This window comes from Miniopterus natalensis, chromosome 4 (genome assembly GCF_054644295.1).
Source record: "Miniopterus natalensis isolate mMinNat1 chromosome 4, mMinNat1.hap1, whole genome shotgun sequence".
NCBI lineage: Eukaryota > Metazoa > Chordata > Mammalia > Chiroptera > Miniopteridae > Miniopterus > Miniopterus natalensis.
Window position 1 is genome coordinate 70,311,324 of NC_142084.1, and position 27,098 is coordinate 70,338,421.

Consider the following 27,098-nt stretch of genomic DNA (forward strand, 5'->3'; position numbering starts at 1 on the left):
GTCTGCGCTCACGGCATCCTGGGAGTTTAGGTCTGGCACAGTACCACACCGCGCGCAGGCGCAGCCCTCATCCCCGCCCCTCCGGATCTCGCGCGCAAGCGCCCCAGAGCGAGGTCCAGGCTTCCACCTGCCGCCGGTGCCGCCGAGAGAGACAAGCCAGGAGGTGGGACAAGGGTAACTTTATTAAGCTCGGCTTCCAGCCTCCGTCGCTTGCGCCTTGCCCGACCCTGACCCTGGTCACGGGGCACCCCCACCGCCTTCCTCCTCGTCATCCTCCACGTCGAGGCCGGGGATGCCGCGGATCTGGCGCTGCAGCGCCCCGCCTAGCAGGGGCACGCCCTCCTCGTCTTCCTCCGGGGGCGGGGGCGGCGGAGGGGACGCGGGCTCCGGGGCTGGCCCTGGGGGCACCGGGGGTTGCTGCGGCGTGCTCTCGGTACCCTCTGTGCCCCCTGCCTCTTCGACCAGCGATCCCTCATCCAGGGCGATGCCCTCGGCCTCCTCCTGTTCCTTATCCTCCTCCGGGCCGTCGGTGAAAGGGTTCTCGCCCTGTGGAAAGGGCACGGAAGCGAAAGGGAGAAGGGATCCGCGGGACCAGGGCTGGGGACGAGGACCCGGGACCAGGGGTTGGGAATGCAGCCGAGGCCTGCTCCAGATACCCGCGCCTCACCTTCAGGTAATGCTCCAGCTTCTTGCTGATGAGTTTGTTGTTGAGGATGCTGCGGGCCACCATGAGCGAGGACTTCTTAGACTGCTCCATCATGAGCTGTGGGGAGGGCAGGCGGGGAGGGGCTGGAGAGGCTGTCCCGGAACCAAAAGACCCTCACTTGCCAGATGGCGGGGTCCTCCCTCACTGCACACCTCAACCTTGCATAGGTTTGTAAGTGTACCTTGAGTACAAGTGTATGGCCACCCTCCAAGCATGGAGTTATGGCCTGATTTTATCATTGCTGAAATGCTCTGTTCTTTTACACTGTACTTACTGTATGTAACACGTCTTTACAGCTGTATTGCAGAAATCTGATTTACTTACATAAAAACTGTAAGCAGTGGACATATTTAAAAACCTATTAAAAGCCAAATGTGCCTTCCATAACAAAGAGCCAGCTGCCCTAATCACGGAACTCTTTAGGATTAACAGGGAGGATATAAAAGCAGGAATACAAATGTCAAACAGTATATTTAAGTGATAAACATCCTTTTAATCCATAGGATTCCCAGGATGAAGAATCACACCCAAACGGTAAGGTTCAAAAAGGCACTTATACCCTGCTGGAAAGAGGCTCAACTGTTCACTTATATTTTCTGGAAGGCAGTTTGATAGAATGTATCAGAAGTAAAAATTTTTGAGTAATTTCTTCCTGGAATCTATCCTAAGTTTAAGAATTGGAACCATTCATGCAGTGGTTACAGTAGTGAAAAACTGGAAAGCACCTAAATGTTCTTCAGTGGAGAAGTAATTAAACAGATCATACATTCAAAAGAACACCATGCAGTCCTTAAAATAGGGCTCATCTCTCCCCTGGCCCAGTAATAAAAGATGTGTGATGGACTGTCCATATAGTTGCCAGAATCTTTTGTCTGGGAGGACTTACCCCAAACTGCTAGATTATTTCCTCAGTGGTGAGAGTACAGGTAAATCACACTTTCAGCATTACAAAGGTAATGCATGTATAAAGCCATAAGCACAAAGGAACTGATGAAGCCATTTTTGTTGGGGGAAACCCCACCTGCTGGACCCCTACTGAACCCCAGCCAACTCTTTACATCTTGTTTCACTTGTTTCTACTCCCTTCCCCTGTTTTAGCCTTTTTATTTATTTACACATTTTCTCTACCACTTGGGGAAAATATTAATAGAACTCATACATGCTCAAAATGAAATGTTAGAGATGCATAATTGGGATACAACAGACCAGTTCCTCTCCAACTCTTATGCACACACCACAATGTCTCCCAACTGAGGCACAATTACATTGTTTCTAGATTTCTGCTACAATAACCAAACAGCACCAGAATAAACAAACATTCAAACCAATGTCTCCCATCTCAAACAATTGGATTCTAGACCAAGTTGTTTAAAGGAAAACAAACTTCAGGTCTTGACCTGACAACCCTTTCATGCTGGTACATCAGCATGACAAAAAGTGTCTCTCAGGACACCAACAAAATGGAGAATGTGCCAGTAGGAGTCAGTTTACCATTAAACCTCCTGTTGTTAGCATCTCAGGAAATAGTTCTGTGAATGTTTTTGTGGGTTTTTTGTTTGTTTTTTGCTTTTGTTACAGGTGAGAAATTGGCTATTAGCACAATATTAAAACATAAAGAGGCCATCAAGAGTGCTAATGTTGCTAATGGTGTGAAAGAAACAATAATCACAGGCAATTGAAGAGGTAGAAAAACTGTTGTTGATTTGGATAAAGGAAAAGCAGTTAGCCAGTGCAGCATTTGGGAGGCAATGATGTGAAAAAGGGAAGATGCTGCAGGCTGACCTCCTGAAAACGCCAGCAATTAGTGATTCATTTAAGGCTAGTAGGTGGTTTGATAAATTTAAGAAGTGTTTGTTTATAGATGAAACAGTACATCAGACATGTACTGTATATAAGAAAAGTTAAAACTGAATCACTTGTGGGTCTGGAACAAATTAATTCGATTTACGTTATTTCTGATGGGGGGGGGGATGATTCAGTTTTCGAATAAATGGCATCTCAAACAGCCTTCCGGAACAAATTAAGTTTGAGAGTTGAGGTTCCACTGTAATTCTATGCTGGTGCTTTTAATTGTACCAAATAGGTTCACCAAAGGCAGAGTGCCTGAGTACTTTACAAAAAAGTTGTAAACCATGCTTCCTCCAACTGTACTAAAACAATGACATTTCCCCTGCCTCCCTGTGAGGATCAGATGTTATCACTGTGGGATATTTTTTCTGCTTCCCATGGCATGTTCCTGCCCACCAGCAAAGCTGAGTGCTGAGATGCACACTGGCCACCTGCTCAGGGTTTCTATGTGGTTTGGGTTTCCTGGCTTGCTCAGAAAAGCTTCCTTTAACATCAAGGTAAATAAATAATCTTCTAAATTTTGTTCTTTTGTTTTTTACATTTAAGATTTCTGGAATTTAAAGATATGGTATGTGGTAGGAACCAACTTTCCTTTCCAGAAATTTGTAAGATAAACCAGTTTCCCCCACTGAATTGACATAGAGGTCTACAACCCTTTACCTACAAAACTGAAACCCAAAACTTTTCCTCCAAAACTCATCTGGTGGCAAAACATGAGCTGACATTATGTTTTTGTGCCATCTTTATTTATCCCACTTTATATAAGTCACTTGAAGAATTATTGATGGTTCAACTTACAGTGCACTTTCCCAGATCCTAATGATCACACCATGTAGCTGTTCTGAAATCCAAAAATTAATTCAAAAAGATCTGGCCCCAGGGTTTCAGATAAGGGACTGTATTGACTTTGACAAATACTAAGTTCCAACACACACTAGGATCTTTCACTAGACTGACTATTCTGGTTCTAGTTTTATTACTGTCACATTATCACTTACTTGTTTTTAACTGCAGTGACTTTGCAGTTAGTTGTATTTGCTAAAGCAAGACCCTGAACTCAATACTGCTTTCTGTATAAACTGACCTCTACAAATGAAACTTTGAAATAATTTCAGCCAGTATCTTTCCCTGGACTTTGACTGGAATTGCACTGTCCACATTAATGTGGGAAGTACTGTTTTTTTTGTTTTGTTTTGCTATTAAATCTCCCACCTAAGAACACAGTCTGTTCTGCCATGCGCTGAGGTCATTTCATGTCTTTGAAGTTTAAGATCCCATAACATCTTTTTTGAACATTTTTTTAATCATTTTTTTTAATATATCTTTATTGATTTCAGAGAGAGGAAAGGAGGGGGAGAGAGAGACATAGAAACATCAATGATGAGAGTCATTGATCGGCTGCCTAGCCCACAACCCAGGCATGTGCCCTGACCGGGAATCAAACCCTGATCGCCTGGATCCTAGGCCGATGCTCAACTGCTGAGCCACGCCAGGCCGGGCCCATAACTTCTTAAATCTACATTCCTAGTTATTTCATACATTTTGTGGTTATTGTGAATAGATTCCCCCCCCCCCCCCGTTTCTAACTGGTTATTACAAGAGTGGAGAAAAACGAGTACTTTTTGTATGTTATCTTGAATCCCAACCCAGTTACCAAATGCAGTAAATTAAGAACATTTTATTGGACTCATTCACCTTTTCTGAGAATATACTCTTATTTGCTTATAAAAAGTTTCATCTCCAGTATCTTATACTGATATTGCTTATTCCTTATTGAACCATCCTTGTATTCAGAAACAAACTTATAGTATATCACACATTTGAATCACTACTGGATTGATAATTACTAACATTTTATTTAGCACTTTTATCCTTTAATAATAATCTAATTTAGTTTCATCTTGGTATTACCCTTATCAAATTTTTGGAATTAAGGTTAAAAAGGCTTCCTAAAATGAATTTGAGAATAGACTTCCAGCAGGTCTGAGAAGTTCTACAGACCTCCCGAGTGAAACGGAAGAAAACTACTTAAAAAACAAAACAAGCCCTGGCTGGTGTTCAGTGGTTGGAGTGTCAGCCTGCACACCAAAGGGTCATGGGTTCCATTCCCAGTCAAGGGCATGTACCTGGGTTGCAGGTTTGATCCGGGCCCCAGTCGGGGCATGTGTGGGAGGCAAACAATTGATGTGTCTCTCTCACATAGATGTTTTTCTCTCCACCCCCCGCCCCCGCCACACACTCTCTTAAAAAAAAAAAAAAAAAAAAAATCAATGGAAAAGTTATCCTCAGGTGAGAATTAACAAAAATAAATAATAAAAACAAAAACCAAACTATTTAAAGTCTCTGAAAGTGGTCCTAAGGACATAGAGCAAATGAATAAACATTTAGTGAGGAAAAACTACTCAAACTCAGTAGAGAGAGAGTTGTGGTGGTTAAAACATGATCTGTATCTTCCCTGCCTTGCAGCTCAGCATGATGGAAACTCCACTATAGACAGTACCACCAGGCCTCCTTCTATACCCAGTTCATCACAGTTAAGGGTTGTATCTTCCCAGGAGTGACAGGATGTCAACATCTAGCTAACTGCTACTGAGGCTAAGTTCTAGGCAAGTTCAGCAGAGAGGTGGGGGCTCCCTTCTTCTATGCAGCCCCCAAGGAATGGAGGCTTGACCTTAGTTGGGATGGCATGCTGAGAATACTGGTTTGTTCATAAAGCAGAGGTCCCATGCCAGGAGAGGCAAACCAAACCAAGACAACCAGAGGCTACAGCTGCCTCCCACCCATCTCTTCTAAAGCAGCAGAGTCGCTCAAAGAGAAGTATTCCATTGTCCCCTACCCCAGCTCCAGAATTTAGACTTAAAAGATTTTCCCCAGGGAGAAAGAAAGGTCTTAAAATAATGAGCTCTCAAATCTCTTCCCAAAGGGTCTCACACTTCATTTGCAAGAGTATGGGGAAATTCAAGAGTAAGAGCTCTCTCAAAACAGTGGTGTGTGTAGAGAAAAGCAAAAGTGTAGACAAAAGCAATTAAAAGGAGACAGGTAGAGTTGATAGCAATATAAACCAAACCACTGACTGGCTGGGTTACCAGAGAGAACAGACAGCTAAGAAGAACCTCCCTGGATTCAGAATAAAGCTCAAACAATGACCTTAAAAAAAAAAAAAAAAGATTACTGTAAAGGAGCCCAGATTTAATTAGATCAGATTGGGGAGCAATTTAATGACTCAAGGCATTGTTGAAAGCAAGAGAGAAATCAGCCAACAGTCAAAGAGAGCCCTGTCAAAACTATTGTTATCCCAAAGTGGCTGTGCACTTGTCTAAGGCTTCCTCCTCCAAGGCACAATATCAGGGGCTTCAAACTGTGGGGATGAAAGAGACTTCACTAAAATAATCTGACTAGTCAACTACACAAATAGACAAGCAAATACAATAATAAGACTTGGGGGGGCAGGAAGAAGGAAAAGGCATGAGAATGCTGTCTCATCAAATAGGTATCAATAAAAAGATATAAAAAAATGAATACACATCTTGGAGCTAGAAAATACAACAATGGAAATGAAAATTTCACTAGGGGAGCTCAACAGATTTGAACAGGCAGAATTAGTGAATATACAGATAGGTAGAGATGATATAACTGAAAACAGAAAGAAAATGAACAGTCTCAGACAACCTTTGACACCATTAAATGGCCCAATTATGCATAGTGGGAGCACCAGCAGAAGAGAGAAAGGAGTGGAAAAATTATCTGAAGAAATGATGGCTAAAAACTTCACAAATCTGATGGAAAACTTTACACACCCAAGAAGCTTAACAAAACTCCAGATAAAAAAGATACACAAAGATACATCATAATAAAAACACTGAAAACCAAACAAAGACACGGGTAAAATCCTGAAAGCAGCAAGAGAAAAATGAATCACTTTTTAAAAAGGAACCCCAATAAGTCAAAAGCTGACTTCTCATCAGAAATGAGGCCAGAAGGCAGTGGGATAACATATTTAAAATGCTCAAGGAAAAATTGTCAACCAAGAATCCTATGCCCAGCCAAGCTGTCTTTCAAAAATGAAGGTGAGCCCTGGCTGGTGTGACCCAGTGGTTAGAGCGTCAGCCTGTGCACCAGAGGGTGGTGGGTTTGGTTCCCAGTCAAGGGAATGTATCTGAGTTGCAGGTTTGACCCCCAGCCCAGAGTGCATGCAGGAGGCAACCAATTGATGTGTCTCTCTCACACTGATTTTTCTCTCTTTCTCCCCTTCCCCTTCTCCCTTCCACTCTCTCTGATAATCAATGGAAAATATCCTCAGGTGAGGATTAACCAAAAAAAAAAAAAAGGGTGAAATACATTCCATAATAAAGAACTGAGAGAATTTGCTGCTAGCAGACTGTACAAGAAACAGTAAAGGAAGTTTTTCAAGCTGAAAGCAAGTGATCCCAGAGAGTAATGTGAATCTACATGAAAGAACAATAAAGGTAATTATATAATTATAAGAGTCTCTGGTTTCCTGCTTCAACAGTGTTTGGACGGAACCTGGCTCTCGACCCCCATCCCAGCCTTCTGCCACGTCCTCACCACGCCCTCAGACAATCCCAAGGCCCAACCACTGCTCTAGTGTTTCAAAGTCGCCTCTCCTTAGCCACCCACCATGATGACCACGTGCACCTCATAGATGTACCAGAACTCCCACCAGGTCTCGGAGGCAGCCATTAACTGCCAAAACAACCTGGTGCTGTGCTCTATGCTTCCTACATCTACCTGTCCGTGTCTTACTGTTTTGACTGTGATGATGTGGCTTTGAAGAACTTTGCCAAATATTTTCACCAATCTTATGAGGAGAGGGGACATGCTGAGAAACTGATGAAGCTGCACAATCAACAAGGTGGCCGAATCTTCCTTCAGGACATCAAGAAACCACACTGTGATGACTGAGAGAATAGGCTGAATGCAATGGAGTGTGTCTTACACTTGGAAACAAGTGCAAATCAGTCACAACTGGATTTGCACAAATTGGCACTGACAAAAATGACCCTCATTTGTGTGACTTCATTCTCACTACCTGAATGAGCAGGTGAAATCCATCAAAGAAACTGGGTGACTGCATAACCAAACTGGCATGGCAGAGTATCTCTTTGACAAGCACACCCTAGGAGACAGTGATTAGAGCTAAGCCGTAGGCTGGCTTCCCACAGTCACGGGGGTGAGAGTTCTCTGGTTGACAAAGAGGTACATGCATGCTAGTTACTTTACCTTTTCTATGATTTGTACCAAATCATCCACTTATGTCTTTCATACTTATGTCTTTAATTTGTACCATATTTCTTCAAATAAAGTAATTTGGTACCACCCCCCCAAAAAGACTTTTAGAATTAATAAACAAGTTCAGTAAGGTTATAGAATACAAAATAAATACATAAAAATCAATTGTATTTTTATACACATGCAAAGAATGACCTGAAAATAGAATTAAAGAAAACAATTCCATTTACAATAGTATCAAAAGAATAAAATACTTACAAATAAATTTAACAACAATAAATAGTGCAAAACTTTTCTACTCTGAAAACTATAAAACAATGTTAAAAGAAATTAAAGAAGGCCCTGGCCAGGTAGCTCAGTTGGTTAGAGCATCATCCCGATATGCCAAAGTTGACGGTTCGATCCCTGGTCAGGGCACATATAGCAAATCGATGAATAAACGCATAAATAAGTGGAACAACAAATTCATGTTTCTCTCTCCCCCTCTCTGCTTCTCTCTCTCTCAAAAGCAATAAATAAGGTGAAAAAACAACCCACAGAATGGAGAAAATATTTGCACATCCCATGTCTGATACAGGACTTGTTTCTAGAATATATTAAAAAACTGAAAAGGACCACACAATTAAAAACTGAACAAAGGATCTGAACAAACATTTCCAACTCCAGGAAGATCAACAAATGGCCTAAAAACCCTATGAAAAGATGCTCAATATCATTAGTCAGGGAAAAGCAAATAAAAAACACAAGAGAGCCCTAGCCAGTTTGCTTAGTGCTTAGAGCATTGGCCCGTGGACAGAAGGGTCTCAGATTCGATTCCAGTCAAGGGCACGTACCTTGGTTACAGACTCCATCCCCGGCCCCAGCCAGAGCCCGTGCAGGAGGCAACCAATGTGTCTCTCTCACATCAATGTCTCTCTGTCTCTCTCTCTCCCCCTCTTCCCCCCTTCCACTCTCTCTGAAAAGCAATGGAAAAAATATTCTCTGGTGAGGATAAAAAAAAATTACAACAGATACCACTGCTTCATACCACTGGACTAGCATGGCTACTACCAAAAAGTCAGATGATGGTGAGATGTGGATAACTCAGAACCTTCTGACATTGCTGATGGGAATATAAAATGGTGTAGCCACTGGAAAACAGTCTGGCAGTTTCCTCAAGAAGTTAAAGATTTACTATTTGACCCAGATACTTCACTCCTAGGTACATACCCCAGAAAAATGAAAACATATGTCCACATAAAAACTTGCACACAAATGTAACAATATTGACTATTACTTATAGACAAAAGGTGGGAACAACCCAAATGCCCAAACTGATAAATGAATAAACCAAAATGTGGTGTCTCCATACAAGAGGATATTTTTAGGCCATACAAAAGAATGAAGTTCAGATACATGCTACAATGTGGATGAACCCTGAAAATATGCTGAGTGGATGAAGCCAATCACAGAAGACCACATATTATGAGATTCCAATTACATGAAATGTCCACAATAAGCCAATATACAGAGACATATTAGATTAGTGGTTGCCTAAGGCAGGGAAGCATTTGGGGCTGGGGCGTAATGGATAAAGAGTCTGGGTCTCTATGAGGTGATGAAAATGTTCTATGATTGACTGTGGAGATGGCTGCACAACTGTAAATATATTAAAAACTATTGAATTGTAAAGGGATTAAGAAGTACAAATTGGTAGTTACAAAATAGTCACAGGGATATAAAGTACAGCATAGGGAATTAAAGTCAATAATATTGTAATAACTATGTATGGTGCCAGGTGGATACTGGAAATATTGGGGGAAACACATTGTAAAGTATATGACTGTCTAATCACTATGCTGTTCACCTGAAAGTAATATAGAATAATATTTAATGTAAACTGTAATTGGAAAAGAAATTTTTTTAATTGTGTACCTTAAATAAGGGTGGATTGTATGGTATGTGAATTACATTTCAATAAAGCTATTATAAAAAATAATAATAATTAGAAGCTTTCCATCCATTTCTACAGTCAGGAATTTTTAAATATACAGTACTTAAATTGTATTCAAATTATCAAGCCAACTACTTTTGGTATGTTCTTAAGTAACCATCTTTCATCACCCTCCCAAACCCCTCTATGGTTTCTAGTTGTTAGGGCTTCCTTCCTTCCTTCCTCCTCCAGCAACACATATACTGTACATTTCTGTTTGGTTTCTGAACCTAACCTGGCCATTGACCCCTATGCACATGGAAGTCCCCATATCCCATAGCCCACTTGCTCCTTAAGGTCCAGCTCTGATGCCACCTTCTCCAGCAGAGTCCCCATTTCCCACTCCTCTCCGTGACTGTACTGGGCTAGAAATGTCTATATCACCTGCCCCTTGCAGCCCCTCACTGGAAGGCAGGTTATAACCCTAGGCCCTCCCCACAGGATGGCCACTCACCCTGCGATTCCGGTTGTGATCCATGGTCTTGAGGTGCTTCTGGATGATCCCAAACTGCATGGGAATGAACAGGTCACAGGCTGCACAGTGGGCTGCCTCAACCTTCTTCACAAAATGCTCCATGGCAATTTCTGTGGGGGGAAAAAGGAGGGAGTGACCACTGGTACCAGGAGCCTAAGACAAACCCAGGAGTTTGAGACAAACACCAAACTAGCTCCTCATTTCACCCTATGAGTTCCATGTGAGCCTGAGGCTGTTTACACAAACACTCCCTGGGGGAAGAGAGGAGTCATGACCAGAGGAGAGCAAAGGCCCTGCCAGTGGGAGTGAGATAGAACCCCCTCACCTTGTGTCAGATCCTGGTCTCTATAGATCTGCTGGATCAGACCATCAAGGTCCTCCACAGTTTTTCGGAGCTCCTCTGTCTTCTTAGTCTTGTTGGTGACGTACTCCTGCCAGAGACACCAAGGAGAGACCGAGGTTTGTGTGGGCTGCTCTATGTGCTGAGAGGACTAAGAGAGGAGCAGATGTACTACTTCAAGGCTCACCTGCAGAAAGTCAGCTGTCTGCTTGGGGAGCTTGGTGCCTACATACTTAAAGTGCTCCTTGTGGAACTTGCTGTCAAGGTGGCTGGCCATCTCATCCTCATAGAATGTCCGGTACTTGCAGAGAGAACACACAAACTGGATCCTGCCACAGGAGGGAAATGAGGGGTTGAGGCCTTGAGGGTCCCATAAAACAGTGCTGCTGCCTCACCCAACCCAGCTCCGAGCCCTGAAATAGGCTTTGCTCACGGGACTCTGAAGTGCAGTCCCAGAAGGGGGACAGGCTGGGACCAGTGGGGTCGGGGTTCAAAGGGACAGAAAGTCTGCAGGCTGCAGTTACTGCAACGTAGGGGACAGGGGAAGAGCTCTTCCTTCCCACAGGCAGGAGGCTGAAGCCTGCTGAAGCCTGAGGCAGCAGCTGCTGCAACAGGCAAGGAGTCACTGGAAGGTAACCGGAAGGCCTCTCTACCAAGGCTGGGCAGGAGCTTGTGTACTTGGCCCAGATGGGGACCAGAAGGAAGGATGCCCTGACGTGAGCCAGGTGGCCCCGAGGTGCAGAGTGGAGTACGCAGTCCCGAGGCAGGGCCAGAAAAGGTGCTGCATCTTCCTCCTGGGGCCTGGGGGAATGAAAGGCCCAGCCCATCCTCTGCTCAGAGTGCTTGGGGGTGGTGTCGGGAGGGATGGGAGGCAAGCAGGCCTGGGCACCTGCTGCCTCATCTTCCTCTTCCAAGAAGAGACCAGTCTGAGCTGGAAGGAGGACGCCTGCCCGGCCTGCCAGAGGGCAGCCTGGAGTCACCTGAGCGAGGTGCTCTGTCTGGGCCTGGTGTTCACAGCAGAAGCCCGGGGTCTGGGGCCTGGGCTGGAGCAGGCCGCCGTGGCAAGGGGCGGAGGAGGCCAGCCGCCACCGAGGCCTCAGGGCGGGTCCCTACCTCTGCCGGACGTCCTTATCTGGGCCACGGGGTCAGCTTTTTCTGGAGAGCCCAGGGGCCAGGCGCCGGCGAGGCTGAGGAAGGTCCAGCAAGAGCAAGAGTCTGAGGCGGAGGAGGCAAGCGCCAGTGCGGGAGCCCTGAGGGCAGACAGACCCGACCAAGGGGCGTGAAGGGCTCAGCTGCAGACAGGCCCGGCTTGACAGGGCCAGCGGACAGGGCAGAGGGCAGGCCCGAGGCTGCCACAGCCCACAGGTGCTGCCATCTCTTCTAGGCACGGCGGTGGCCTCTTGGCAGCTAGCTGGGGTGGCACAGGCGCCTTGGACCTTGAGTCTCTGATGAGCTGGCCCCCTCCCACAGGGGCATCAGGCCCCCAGTGCACCTCTGGACTCCTGCGCCGAGTAACCGAGCGCCGGAGCTTCCGGGCAACGATGCTGAGCAGTGTCGGGTCTCAGGCCAAAGATGCCAGTGGTCACCAGGCGGCCACAGAGGGACAGGGGACGAGCCAGGCCTTGGGAGCTGGGCCAGGTGGGAAGCAGGGTCCATGCACAGCTGAACAGGTGGCGGCTCCCAAGGGAGGCCAGAGGGTGGTGAGGCAGCAGAGCTATGGCCCTGCCCTCCTGTGAGGCAGAGGCAAAGGGGTAGAGGGAAGGTGGTTACCTTTCCACCATGCGGTCTCGCTGCCGCTTCTTCTGTTTGTCCTGGCTCTTCTTGCCTGCCTGTAACTTGCGCTTGGTCTGTCCACTCTCATCCTGGGCACTCAGGGACCCTATGGGAACAAAGGGGTACAGTTACCAGCTTGGCTCCAACAGGTCAGGGCAGGCACTGTGGCCTTTAGCTGCATCACTTGCTGTCTACTCCAAGGGGTCCATTCTGAGAGCAGCTATCTGAGCAAGGCCTCTGGCCTGGAGCAGGTGGGTATCCTGGGCTGGAAAGGGAGTTTTGGCCTAGGTTTTGGCCTTAAAAGGGGAGTACATGTGCTGATCCCACCACTCTCCAGGACACCCACACTCCACAGAGTGGGCCACAGGGAGGCAAAGAGAGGCTGTCTTGGTGGGGAAGGCCTAGGTGGTGGGATGCAGGGAGGCTGTGGCTGGGGCCTAAGTGTAACCCCCAGGGGCAAAGACCCCAAAGCTCACATGGCCCTACCCACCCCCAAATTGGGCACTACGGCAATAGTGGGCTGAGGCTGGATTTACTATTAGGTACCTGCTGGCACTCATCACTTGGGTAGGGGAACATAGACTCCCAACACAGAGGCTGGAGATGCACTAAGGGAGAGGACACACAAACCAGAGCCGTAAAAACTTCACCAAGGATTCCAGCTCAGAAACCAGCCATTTAGGGCTTGGACTTCATGTTACTGAGGGATGGAGGGCAGGGTATGTGCCTGGGGTTCACCCATACTTTTGCTTGCTGCCGCCACCTGAAGTCTAAACCAATTACCACCCACAGCCTCTGTCTGGGAAGAACAGGGACAGAGTGTAAAGAGGCAGAGGAAGAGGAGCTACCTGCCAGCCCCACAAGGGAAGGCCCAAGCTGGTCACATTTCTGCCACATCCCTGCCCTCAGCTGGATGCCTCCCGCCATGAATGCCTGGAAGAGCCATCCCAACATCCAGGCCAGTCAGAACACTTACCCTTGTCTGCATCCTCTTTGCCGTCTTCCTTCCCCTCCTCTTTTCCCTCTTCATCTTCTCCTTCCTAAGACACAATTTCAAAAATCCAATGTCAAGCATATGTAGTTGTTTATAATGACTCTAAATGACAAGGCCGACTATGTGCCAGGCACTGGGCCAGGTGCCTCACACATTCCCCACAGCCCTTGCACTGAGGGCTCATTCTGCCTCTGGCTGGACAGCCTTCCCGCAGCCTTGCTCACTCTACCAGAGCTCCCTGTCTCCCTGTGCTGCTCATGCATGTGTGCAAAGCTGCCTCCGGCCAGCCTGTGAAAGCCCTGCTCTGTGGCTCAGGGGCTCAGGGAGCCCACTCTTCACTGCAGACAGAGCACACAGGGCAGGAGCCACTTACCGCTCTGGAGCCCTTTTCCATAGCATCTGCACCTTCAGTGCCATCCGCAGCTTCCCCCTCGGTGCCCTCATCTGGAAGAGGAGGCATGCTCAGCCCAGGAGCCCCAGGGGGCAGGAGGTAGGGGGCAGGGGCAGCAGCCAGTGCCCTTGCTCACCATTGTCTGAGTCACTGTTGTCTGAGCAGTCAGTTCGGGAGGCTTTGCTGTCTGGCTCATCAGGACTGCCACTCTGCTTTCTCTTCTTCTTTTTGGTCTAGGTCAGAAAGAGGGAGCAGGGTCAGGGTAGGTGGCTCCAGACCACTTGCTCCACCCAGTCAAGAGCCAGGAGGGAAGGCCTCCTCCACTCACCCGGAAGTCAGCTGTGGTCCAGGTTTTCCAGGTCCGCCTCATCTGCTTCATGCCATTACCAAACCCGAAGCCAAAGCGGGAGCCGCCTGGGAAGGCACCCCCACCACGCATGCCCTGGAACATGCCATACTCCGGGATAATGTTCTGGGAGAAGAGGGAGGGCAGCCGGGAGGCACCAGGCATGCACTGGCCCCGGGCCCCCATGGGGTCTTCCCACATACGCCCATAGCCTGAAGCCATTGGCCGGCTACTCCGGGAGTCCCGGGCCCAGCCCTGAGCCCGTGGACCAAAGGTGTCTCCAGCACGCATGCGAAACTGGTCTCGGTAGGCATCGTACTGGCCCTCGTAGGCCATTTCCATCTCAGGGTCAAGTTCGCCATAATCGTAGCCCGACCGGTAAAGGTCACGCTCACTCAGGACAGCCCTGGAGTCACAGGCCTCGTAGGAATCATATCTGCAGAGGCAGGTGGCAAGCATCAGGGAGTGCTTTAGGTCCTATCGCCTTTGCCTTCCCCCAAACCTCCCTCCAGCACCTACCCACCCTGCTGCAGAGGCTCAATGTTCAGAAATCCCAGGTAAAAGGCTTCTCATGAGCAGAGTTTTAGAAGTAGGAAGGGGCCCTCAGCTGGTGTCCCCAAGCCTGCATGTGGACACTCACCAGCCTGGGGACCCTAAGGACTGATGACAGGTGGAGTTGGTCTCAAGGGCAGAGACACCCCATAGCCCTTAACCCTTTGGAAGCATATGCACTTAGCCACAACGCCCAAGGTTGCTCCTTGGGTGAGGCAGAGCCAAGCATCCCAACATCCTCCAGCACATGAACTGCCTGTCCAATGGGCTGATAACCCCCATAAAAAACCTGTGATCTCATTCCTCATGTCTGGGGGAACCCCCAAAACCCTCCAAAGCTCCTCATTACCCAAAAGGAGAAGGGAGGATAAAATGGAGAGTGTTTCCCATGAAAAACACTTTGAGCTTGCCCAAGGACTAGAAGAAAATGCTCTATTACATCAACCTGGAGCCCAGGGGTGGGAGTGGGGGGAAGGTTGGGGCACTGAACCCTACATAGCAACAGGGAAGGTAGGTCAAACTGCCCATGGGAGTTGACAGGACACCACTGAGAGCCATTCTAACTGTGGCTGCAGTCCACTGCCCCATAGGTCCAGACCCCACTCATCTAACAGGCACAGGAAATGGCCAGTGCTACCCAGCTGCCACTCCATCCCTCATCCCTGCTCCCTGGCTCCAGGCCATGGCAAGATGGTACACAGGCAGCAGCACAGGGTCCACAAGACAAGAATCCTGCTTTTGGCAACCTCAGCTCCAAGCACCGTGGCTGTCAGACATGAGGGCAAGGGGTGTGCCTGAGGTTTCTCCCATAGTTTTCACTTGCTACATAGCCCATGCAAGCAAGTCCTTCTGCCTCCCAGTGGCCCTGGGATTCTCACTTGACCCCACCAGTGCCCAGCCAGGCCCCTCCTTACTTTCTGCTCTCCCCCATCTGTCAGCTGGAGCCATTGTGCTAGAAATGCATGTGCCTCCCTCAATGAAACCTCTTGCTAGGGTCCAAGAATTCTTGAGCCAGCACCAGTTAAGATAGTAACAAATGTCCACAGCATGATGCTGTGGAGTAGGGCAGGTCTGGGTGCCAGGCCCAGCTCTACCACTTATTCCTGGGCACCTTCGGACAAGGGTGTGACCTGCCTGTGCCTCATGTTCCCCACCTGGAGAATAAGGACAGGGACAGTTCTTAATAAGCTGCTTCCAAGGCTCAACAGGTACATGTCTTGTCAGGCACTAAAGAACAGCCAGAAGTATCCCCATCTGCCCTGTTCCTTATGTGGGGCCCAGCCCACTGTGGTGAGCCTCAAAGGATCATCTAACTCTTCACACTCAATCCCATCTGTCCTGCCCTGACAACAGGTAGGATGCAAAGTCTCATGTGAACTCCAACTGGCTGTCTCCAGAGGGAAGGGCCACTTAACACTCTGCTCCTAAGTGTACAGTAAAATCAGCGGAGTCCAAAGTTGTCCTTTCCCCTACAAGCTGGGGGAAGGCTGGCCACCAGGCAGTAGGGCTGGAGGTAGGTAGGGGGGCAAAGCCAGAGATAGACAGTGCACTGGACCCCAGCAGAGTCTCTGGGAGCCCCAGCAACAGAGCAAGGAGGGAGGAGGCAGACATGGAGGTGGTTCAGAGAAGGAGAAGCCAGCAGGCAGCAGGTGAGAGTGCCCCTGCAGAGACTCAGCCCCTAGGCAGGCACCCACTCACCTTTCTCCACCTGAGCTGTACACGCCTCCTTGTATCATGTCTGTCTCCAAGTGCGGCACCATATCTAAGCGCTGGTTAATTCTGGACAAAACGGAATCGGCACTGGTGCTACCCACAGCACTAGGGTTTGCGTTTGTGTCAGAGCTAGGCATTTCCCAAGAGTTTGAAGCGGCCATACCGTACCCATAGTTGGTGTTATCCTGGCCATAACCATAGCCATAACCATAGTTCTCGTAGCCTGCAACGAAGGAGATAGAGAGATGGAGATGGCAAGGGCAGGGAAAAGAGAGGCAGAGACAGAGAAACAAGCACAGAGACAAGGATATTTTCTGTTACAGAGACAATCTGGGGACACTAACCACTTGAGGAGTCCTGTGAAGGAGTAGCTGGCCCAGAGCCCCCAAAGGCCCAACAAGCAGAAACATACAACCAGTTCAATCCCAAGGGAGAGGACAGCGATCATGGAAATGATACTTGCCTCTGTTTGTCCCAGAGTTCCAAGTTCCATATCCTACAAAAAGTAAAGGGGTAATTACATCTTACAATACAATGAGAGTTTAATTCAGGAACAAATGAAGACAATGAATTCTAGTATCTGACTAGCTGCAGGAGACTTAACCTAATCTTAACTGAGCAGCCTGAAGCTTGACAGCACCACATAAATGATCCAGGCGACTCGCTGTCCTGGTGCTCCACCTTCCGTGGCTCTGGCCATCTGCTATTCAAGGAGTCCCCCCTTCAAAATACTCTCAGCTAAGGAATTTGCGTCCTATACTCCCTTAAGGAGCCAAAATTAGAAGATTACCCCACTCCTGGCTAAGTACCAGTCAGAGGAAAAGGAGAATGGTTCTCAGTGCCTCACATAGACTCTGCTGTACAAGAAGCTTAGCAACGAGTCCACATCTACACTAAAGTCATGTCACACTCAAAGTGCTCAACAAAGCCATCTGGAGTAGAGAAACTTACCACCCTAGTCCCTCAAATGTCTGCCTTAACTGGAAGGGCCATCAAATCCTTCAACTGTGTGACTGTGTTGTGCTGGAACATATCAGCAGAGGGAAGGACAAGACACAACTCCAATCTGGATTATAAACTAAATAATGTTCTGGAGTTTATCACAGTACATGAGAAAAATTAATTCCTTCAGGAACACAAAGCCACTTAGAACTGAAAAAGTATGAAGCCAAGTGAGTCAAGCAAACATGCTTCCTCCTCAGAGTCGTCCATGAGAACAGATGTCCCACCTTCCCAATATCTCTGGTGACAGCCCAGAGTCATCTCCTACTTCTGGTTCTCTCTGCCCTGCAGACAGGCCATGCTCATTCCAGGGCAGGACCAAAATTTAGTGAGATGGCATCATAATGAACGGCCGAATCCAGCCTTAGTGGAGCAAGAACACACGCAATGAGAAGATGAACCAGGGAGAACAAAGGATGGGTCAAGGTCCAACTCAATTCAGTGCACAAACAGAATGGGGAGACGTCAAAAACCAGTGAGGGACTTTAGATAACCACTACATTTAATGAATGTGAGCATGAGAGAGTTCATAAAGCAAAATTCCTCTTCATCTGGGGAAAACAAAGCAGAGGCTTCTCATGCATTCATTTATTCAACAACTATCATCCTGAGCACAAAGAGCAGAGACTGGCAGATCTGGGCACCGCTCAGAGCAGTGCACGTTAAAGGAGAGAGACACTACTAACCAGTGAGTAGCAATGGACAGTCAGGAGTGGGAAATCATACAATAAGTGACTGGTAAGAAGAAAGGCTGGCACAGCCACACAAGGAATAATGCACTTAACCCTGGCAGCTACAAGGGCCTGGCCATGTGGCTGTTTGCACCAGGGACAGTAGACACTATTCACAAAAGAAGTCAGGACTAGGAGTCAAGGCAAATCCATTGGGGCTATGCTTGTGAGGACAGAATATGGCTTCCTGGGATTCACCTGCTGAGGACGCACCAGAACAGTGAGGAAGCACAAGGGAAGGAAGGAGGAGTGGGCACTGACTCTATGAATACAAGCACAGACTGCTGGCTGCTACAATGGGCTCAGAACAGGCACTATTTGCTATGTCTGGAGCAACCCGGACTCCCTGATGGGCTCCCCAGGTATTTGGAGACAATCCTCCTCCCCGGACTTGCCCCTTCTAAAAGAACATCCAAACTTATTTCCATCCCCAGAAAGGTAAGACCATTGTTAACAAAGAGAATTTTAAGGACTTTTTTCTCCCCAAAGGAACAAACAAAAGAGAAGGAAATGGTAACAGTAAGCAATACCTATAGAGCAAAAATACATACTCAGTGAAATCTCTCATGTAGGCATCAAAAAATCTATTAAGCTTTTTGTAGGACAAGGAAATGTGTTACAATAAGAAAAACAAAGCAGGATAAACAATTCTATCCTGCTTAGGTAGTTGAATAAATTACTCAACTACCTAAGATAGGTATGCTGACAAAAGTTAAATATTAAAATGGTGGGATCTTGGTTGACTGTTTTTAAAAACGTTATTTAAATGCTGTTACATTGTGCCCTAGCTGGTTTGGCTCAGTGGTTAGAGTGTTGGCCCAAGGACTGAAGGGTCCCAGGTTTGATTCCAGCCAAGGGCATGTACCTCAGTTGCAGGCTCAATCCCCGGCCCTAGTTGGCACACGAGTGAGAGGTGACCAACTGATGTGTCTCTCTCACATCAATGTTTCTCTCCCCCACCTCCACTCTCTCTGAAAAGCAATGGGAAAAATATCCTCAGGTAAGAATTAAAAAGGAAAAATAAATAAAGAAAGAAATAAATAAATGTTGTTATACTGTTCTTGCAATTTAAGCCAAAAGGAAAAATAAAACTGTCCCTATACTTTCACAACATCAATTGTCTACATTAAAAAAAAATCTCAGGCAATCTACAAGAGTTACTGGAAAAAGTGAGCTTTGCAAGGTTTACTACAAAGTCAATATACAAAAATCAACCCAGTTTCTACATATTAGCAATGAACAACTGAAAAATGAAAATTTTAAAACTACCATTTACCTTAGCACTAAGAAATACTTAAATGTAAACATAACAAAATATGTGAACGATCTCTGTGTTGGAACTAGTGAAAGAAATCGAAGGTTCCCCCCCAGCCAACCAGCTCGCTCAGTGGTTAGAGCATTGGCCCACAGACTGAAGGGTCCCGGGTTCAATTCTGGCAAAAGGCACATACCTCAGTTACAGGCTCAATCCTCAGCCTCGGTCAGGGCACAATGGAAAAAATATCCTCGGGTGAGGATTGAAAACAAAAAAAGAGAAAAAAGAAAGAAAAAAAAGAAAGAAACCTAAGGTCTAAATAAATGGGGTATTATGGATTGGAAGACTTAATATTGTTAAGATGTTAATTCTCCCAAACTAATCTACCAATTCAAGAGCATCCTACTCAAAATCTCATCAGGAATTTTTACAAAAATGGATAAACTGATTCTAAATTTTATATGCAAAAGCAAAGGAACTAGGATATCCAAGTCATTTCTAGAAAAACAAGACAGTGTGGTACTGGAGGAAATTTAGATACATAAATCAATGGAACAGAATTAGAGTCCAGTTACAGACCCATGCATATATGCTCAATTAGTTTTCAACAAAGATAAAAAGCGATCTTGAGCTATACTACACACCTTGCAGAAATATTAACTCAAAATTGATCACAAAATAAATGTAAAACATAAAACTATGAAGCACCTAAAAGAAAACAGAGCCCTGGCTGGTGTGGCTTAGTTGGCTGGAGCATCATCCCGTGCCTAGAAAGTCACAGGTTTGTTTCTCAGTCAAAGGCAGATACCTAGGTTGCGGGTTCAATCCCTGGTCCAGGTACATATGGGACGCAACCAATCAATGTTTCTCTCTCACGTCAATGCTTATCTTTCTCTCTCTCCCCCTCTCTAAAATTAATAAAAACATACTAAAAAAAGAAAACTTTGAAGAATATTTTTGTAACCTTGGGTTAGGCATACATTTCTTGTGATTCCAAAATCACAATCTATTAAAGACTGCTAAATTGGACTTCATCAAAATGAAGAACTTGGGTTCTTCAAAAGACACTGACAAGAGAATAGAGACAAGCCACAGTCTGGGAGAACACACTTGCAAATGGCACATCTGATAAAATGCTTATATTCAGAATATGTACACCAGAGGAAAACAATTCAAAAAAGATGTGCAATTTGGTACTACGTTTGATTAGTACAGGTGAGGCAAGTTTATCCTCATTTATGAAATACCTGATAACTCCTTATTCAATTTCAAAACATTTTAAGTCTCCCTCTCCTGCATGGACTAGCTGCTAATACTCAGGTAGCTTACTTATATCCATTTACTCAGTGACTCCTGAAGGAATGCCACCATGTAGGCTCAGTCTTTCCCCAGACCTTGGTAGGAAAACTACCCACTTCAGCAACCAAGGCAGTATCCTTGTTAATTCCAAAGAGGGCTCCTTGTCAAGAGATACCTAGGGTCACAGGCCACGGAAAGACAAGCTCTATTGGTAGTTTTAGCTGCCAAAGCATGCTGACAGAATGAATATCTACAGACCCTGTCAGGTGGCTACTTCTGAATTAGATTTAGTATGTCTGTCCACACTTGAGAAATCAATCAGAGATTTTCCCTCAACCCTATGTTGGAGGAGCTGCCTGGCCTGAGATGGCCTGACATCTTTAAAAGCTCACTAGATTCAGACAGGCAGCCAGTCTGGCACAGTGGACCCATACTCTACCTTGGGGCTAAGTTAATGGCTTGATCTCTGCTCATACCAATCCTTTGGACTTTGATGGACCACTGTCCTTCCCAGATACTCAAGAAGATTTTCTGAAGCCAGACCTTTGTCACAGACTTCTAACAAAATGTTAAAGGGTCAAAGGAACCAATCGTTTCCAGCCCAAGATTTCCAACTTGTTCAACAATACAGACATCTCTCCCATAATTGCCTCCAAGGGGGGAGCTACTCTACTACCCCACCACACCATTTTATACAAGTTTAGATTTAGAAAAGCAAGACAGGGAGACAGGAAGGCCAAAGGCAACTAATAAAAGACCAGACTGCTCTGGTACTAGGAGAAGGCAGAGCACTCACCCTCTGGTTCCCAGGGGCCCGCACTTACCATAATCACAGGTGGGCTGAACACTCGTGTCTGAGTACGTTGACTGCAAAGTGGTTTCAGATCCCTGGACAAAGCCTAAAGATATGCACAGTGTAGTTAATTTCCCCAAATAAACCATCTGCCCATGACCTAAGATTGCACTTTAGTATAGACTGGCATGCCCTCCCTTCACTGGAAAGCCTAAACTCTAGTTTCTGAACACTTTAATTTCATCTCCAGAACATACGAACCAACGAAAAGGCAGGCTATGTTTACCTTGCTACACCAGAAGAACTGGATAAAAATTTTCAAATACTTTAAACCATTTTGATAGATGAGTACCCAAATTATCATTCGGTTTAATGAGAAAAGTACTTATATCAAACATCTAACCACTGATTATTGGAGGTGAGCCACCTCCAACTCAAACAAGGACAGGGTTGTTTTTGAACAATGTTAAGACAAATAATACTCCTCCCCTTCCCCCAAATCTGAAACTAAAACTGTTTTGTATTTTTAGTTTTCCCATAAAAATGTATGTATTACGATTACCTCTTAAATGTAATTACTTGGGTTATAGCATGTTTCTATGGAATAAATATTACACTTAATATACATAACATTTCCTATTTTCTCAACTCTCAAATTATTTCACAACTTAAAATGAATCAGAATCAAGGAAAACTTGAACCTCTACCAGAAACTACTGCTCTTAAATGCTTATTGAGAGCTGTGATGAGTTCTAATACTATCTTTAAAATTGCATTAAAATTTTAATGATTTACCCATAGCATTGAAATTATGACAGATACCAGAGAGGTAATATTTGCCTATTCCCATCAGAGCCAACTCATGAGCTAAAAATAAAAGCCAGCTCTCGCCTGTGTTGCTCAGTGGGTAGAGTGTCGACCCGCAAACCAAAGGATCGCAGGTTCGATTCCTGGTCAAGGGCACATACCTGGATTGCAGGTTCAATCCCCGGCCCCGGTTGGGGCACATGCAGGAAGCAACTAATCAATGTGTCTCTCTTACATCAATGTCTCTGTCTCTGTCTCTCTCTCTCCCCCTCCCTTCCACTCTCTCTAAAAGTCAATGGGAAAAAATGTCCCCGATGAGGATTAACAAGAACAAAAAAAGCCAGCACCTCCAATAACAAAAGCATACACCAAGTGCCTTTCCAGGATGAGCATTCACATATTTGTTGACAGTTTCTCTAGGTCATCTTGTAAGACCACAGCAACAGCAGCCAACATGAACAAGTATTTCCCCCACAGGATGCTAAGAGCTTTATCTGCATTATTTCATTTCGTCCTCACCACAGTCATCAAAAGGGAGAGGGCCAAGATCCCTTAATCTGCAGTCCAATAGTCTAAAAAGGTCTGCAAAGTGTTCTCCTCAAATGTGGTACAACACTCGTTTTGTGGCAAAAATGACCTGAGGACAATTACAGTCTTTCTTTACCCCACTTGGTACAGAAATACTGTGTTAAATTATTGGGTGCTAGCCCATATCCGGTATGGGTACTGTGGAATGTCCTTCTCTCAAGCTAGAATTCTAAAACACACTCAGTGCCAAAGGTTTCAAATAAGGATCCATAGACCCACACTTTTAATTTTCAGAAGAGGGAACTGAGAAGAGATACTAGAGAAGGAGAAAGCCCAAAGTATTCAAACCCAAACTTTTTAACCTTCCATAATTAAAGAGGGCACATTCTAATGGATTCTTTCCAGGGACCCAGTAGCTTCCCCAGAGATGTCTAAATTCTAAGCATTCAGAAACACTGAAAGCATTCTTCATGTGGTTCATCTGTGCGGAAGCCTCACAAGTGTAAAAAAGTACCCTACATGTCTGTTTTCTACACTGTTTGTTCAAGTAGCTCTGGGAAACCTATCTGTTCAGCAATTGAGCCACCAGCAAAACGGCACCAGACTTTAGGTAATGTGGTTTGTAAGTACTGCAGCTGCAACTGGAACCTATCACAGGCTGACAGGAATACATACTGGAACACAGTAAGAAAGCTGCAGAGCAAAAGCTCTCTATGTCTATTCAGGAGAGAGGAGCCCAGGCTCTTTCTTCCCTGGGAAGAAGGAAAGAATCTATACAACCTTAAGAGCTCAATGGCAACCTCTGCTCTAGTTCTGTCCTGCCCACATTTTAACATTCTGTTCCACAATACTGTCTCCAAGGCAGGACTTTCATTAGTCAGTTATGCTCTAATTGGAGTAAATTCTTTCTTTTCAGGTTCATAAGTCATTCCTTTCTTTGTCTGATATACCAACCAGAGCCTGTGCCAAGCTCTAGTTGGTCACCAGACCAAAAACTTGCTTATTTTACTTTTTATTTAAATACCAGCCATGTGAGTTTGTGACCTTGGAAGTGAGTCCTTCAGCAACAGTCAAGCCTTCAGATAACTTGAATCCAGACTAACATCCAAAATGTAACCTCATAAGAGATCCCAAGCCAGAATCATCCAGCTAAACCACTTGTGTGTTCCTAACACACAGTGTGAGATAATTAAATGCCCCTATTAAAAAAATTGGTAGCATTTAAGACCTTTGTTTTAAGGTCTGATTCTGGATTCTTCTGCCCTGTGTTTCCACTGCTTTCATCTATCCCCTCAGTGCCAGAGATGAAGACTCCTTTTCCAAGTACACATAAACTAAGTTAAGTTCAAAAGCTGGACAAGTTATCAGAAAGATAAATTATTTTAATCACATTCTATAAATAATAAGGGTAACATTTGTTTCAAGGCCTCCAGAACTTCTTAAAGGAAAAACAGTTGTCTGAGGTATGATTAAAATGCCTTTGACTTTAGTGGTCAGCTTTTTAAAAGTGGAAGATATTTAAATAAATAAATAAATAAATAAATACATACATACATAAATAAATAAATAAATAAATAGTGAAAGATATTTTAAAGCTATTGTGGTCTTCAGTTGATCAAGATCAAGGAAAAACTGCCGGCCTGCGTGGCTCAGCTGTTGAGCATGGACCTATGATTCAGATCTTGGTTCGATTCCCGGTCAGGGCACATGCCCAGCAAGAGGCAGCTGATCAACGATTCTCATTACTGATGTTTCTCTCTCACTCTCACTCTCCCTCTCCATTCCTCTATCTGAAATCAATAAAAAAGTATTTTTAAAAAAAGATCAAGGAAAAACTAATCATTACCTCATTAGCTTCACTAACTCGGTACCCACTCAAACCCAGAATTACAGCCTACAAAATCTGGAGTTAAAATTCAGACTTGGCCATTAGTAACAACTCAGTTTCCTTGTCTATAAATATAAATGCTCCATTTTTAAGTTCCCTACAGCACCTAACCATTCATGCTCTGGTTTCTTCAGCAGTCTTGCCCCTAACCACCACAAAACTGTCTTCCAGGTCTCAGTAAGACTTGGTGAAAAAGATTATATCTCAATTACAGAGCTGTCAGTAACAACCTTACTGACTTTTCTCCTGATCAAGGAAAGCTACAGAAATGCTAGGATAGGGTTGCCCAATCTTGGCATTACTGATTTCCAAGCCAGGTAATTCTTTGTGGTGGGGATCCATCTTGTGCACTGTACGATATTTAGCAGCATTCCTGGTCTCTATACACTGAATGACAGCAGCACCACTTCCACTAGACATGACAACCAAAAATGTCTCCACACATTGCTAAATGTTCCCTGGGGGTAGAATCAGCCCTGGTTGAGAACCACAGGGCTAAGGGATGACTGCCTAAGGTTCTTGCCAAGCTCCTGACCTGGGTACCAGAGGAGGGAGGCCTGGCACCATCTCCTTGGCTAGGCCAACATAAAGCAGTCTACAGAGGAGTCCCAGAGGCTCAGGTTCCATTCTTAGTCTCTAACATTCTAGAGTAGAATGCTGGTTACCAGGCAACCACATATACTCAGCCTAATATGCCCCTCAAAGGGGGAGGCCTAGTTTATGGCTCCTGGTTGAGCAGCCTCATTGGTTACTACCAAGACAAACCCAGCAGTCCAGTTCATCCAGAAATGATTTACCATTGCCCAAGCATATCCCAGGCCCCACTCTCTGATCTCATCATCCACCCTCCCCTTTGCTCAAGTCCACTGGCCTCCCTGGCAGAACTTATAAGGAGCCAGGCAGCTCCTGCACCTGGGCCTTTATGTCAAGAGCTCCCTGGGCCATTTATTCTTAAATCCCTTACTTTATTCAGGTCTCTGCTTGAATGTCGTCATCTCTTTAGAGGCCTCTAACTACCCCATGTAATAGAACAACCCCCTCGAGTTACTGACCACCCCAGAATATATCTCACATTCGTTTGCTTGCTGTGGTCTGCCCCGTCGTATAAGCAGCTTGAGAAATTCTTGCCAGTATTCCAGTGCCTATTCAGCACCTGACATGATAAATCTGACAGATGGTGAATGAATCACCATGGAAACGAGCCACTGCACCCAAGACTCAGGCTCAGCCCCAGCCCCTCAGGAACCAAGGTACCCCGCTCAGCCCAAACCCTTCAAACATTTATTCCTCGCCCCGGGGCCTGCGGCCTCTCCCAGCCCGGGGGCCGTCACCGGGCGGGAGGGGCTGCGGTATCTTGCAGGGAAACTGCGCGGGGGAGGGTGCGGCAATGGCCACGGCAGCCGACCCCGCTGACTGATCAGAAGGGCCGAAGCCTGAGAAAGGGCGACCTGAAGCTTCGAGGTCCGAAAAGGCCAGGCCAGGGGCGGAGGTGGTGGGAGAAAAGACCTCCGGCGCCGAGACCGGAGTCTGCGGACGCGAGCGACAGGAACCGCAACCTCGGACGGCCGGGAGCCGGGATACGAGGGTGCAAGCACAGAGAACTGAAGAGCCAATGCTTGAGGGTACCCGTCCGCGGCGCCATTTTGTGACCGCAGAGAGCACTACCCAGCCCCTGGCAAAGCGCGGGCAAGTCAGACGCGGCCTTAGCACGTCCCGGTCCCTCCCTACACGGAACCTAACTCCTGACCCTGCCGGGCTCACCTGTGTAGCTCATGGCAGGGGCGAACACTACACCTGAGAACTGCGGCAGATTCCCCCACGTCTGACGCGGATATACCGTGACAATCCCCCCCGGCTCTTTCTACTCACAACCGAGCCCCGCCTCCCAACCGCATTGGCTCACTCCAGGCTGACTACACGTCTATTGGGCCATCAAGCTGTCTATCTCAAGGTATCCTCATACCAATGACTGAGGCTGTTGCCAATCTAACGGGAGCCCCACCCTGTTCCCGCCTTCCGTTATTTCAGGCCCGCGCTGATTGGCGAAGATAAGCCGGTCTGGAGGTGGAGACCTATAGAGTTCGGGGAGGCGGGGCTATACACTACGGAAAGACCTGAGGCTCAAGTAAAGCCTGGCGGGTGGAGGCTCTGTAACCCTGGAAGCCCACCAGAGGGAGCCGGGTCTACAGCGCAGGGCACCGCTCCAATCCCCGCTGTGCCACTGGGGTACTGTGCCAACCAAGGCTAAATTTCTAACGTCTCTGGCCTTCAGCTCCAAAACGAGCACAGTAAAACCATATTGGAATGAAAATTACAACTAAGCGCCAAGCAAGATGTTGGGCACAGGTTCAAACATGATATATGTAAAGCAATCAGTTCACCGCCGGGTGTACTAAAAAATGTTACGTTTTGTTATCAGTGGTTACATTAACTAC

General features: G+C 46.3%; 1 protein-coding gene across 2 annotated transcripts; it reads right to left on the reverse strand.

The window, feature by feature from the left end:
- Positions 1-197: 197 nt before the first annotated feature.
- On the reverse strand, positions 198-26,529 carry AKAP8L (A-kinase anchoring protein 8 like). Of its 2 annotated transcripts, XM_016209361.2 has the most exons (15): positions 26,425-26,529; positions 21,472-21,546; positions 16,824-16,856; positions 16,529-16,583; positions 16,346-16,426; positions 14,078-14,531; positions 13,886-13,982; positions 13,732-13,802; positions 13,341-13,404; positions 12,362-12,470; positions 10,779-10,920; positions 10,577-10,682; positions 10,231-10,361; positions 668-763; positions 198-546 (listed from the first exon to the last, which is right to left on the reverse strand). In XM_016209361.2, exons 1-15 carry the CDS (start codon positions 26,435-26,437, stop codon positions 238-240), a joined length of 1,836 nt encoding a protein of 611 aa, XP_016064847.1. In that variant the 5' UTR covers positions 26,438-26,529; the 3' UTR covers positions 198-237. The 2 variants fall into 2 exon arrangements, with proteins under 2 accessions (XP_016064847.1, XP_016064846.1); XM_016209360.2 differs by having other exon boundaries at positions 16,346-16,583.
- Between the last annotated feature and the right edge of the window lie 569 nt (positions 26,530-27,098).

Excerpts from the sequence above, each read along its gene's own strand:
- AKAP8L (XM_016209360.2), bottom strand. Across the intron at positions 16,584-16,823 it reads GAACTCTGGGACAAACAGAG|GCTACGAGAACTATGGTTAT; the intron begins GCAAGTATCATT and ends CCTTCGTTGCAG. Across the intron at positions 14,532-16,345 it reads TACAGCTCAGGTGGAGAAAG|ATATGATTCCTACGAGGCCT; the intron begins GTGAGTGGGTGC and ends CTGCCTCTGCAG.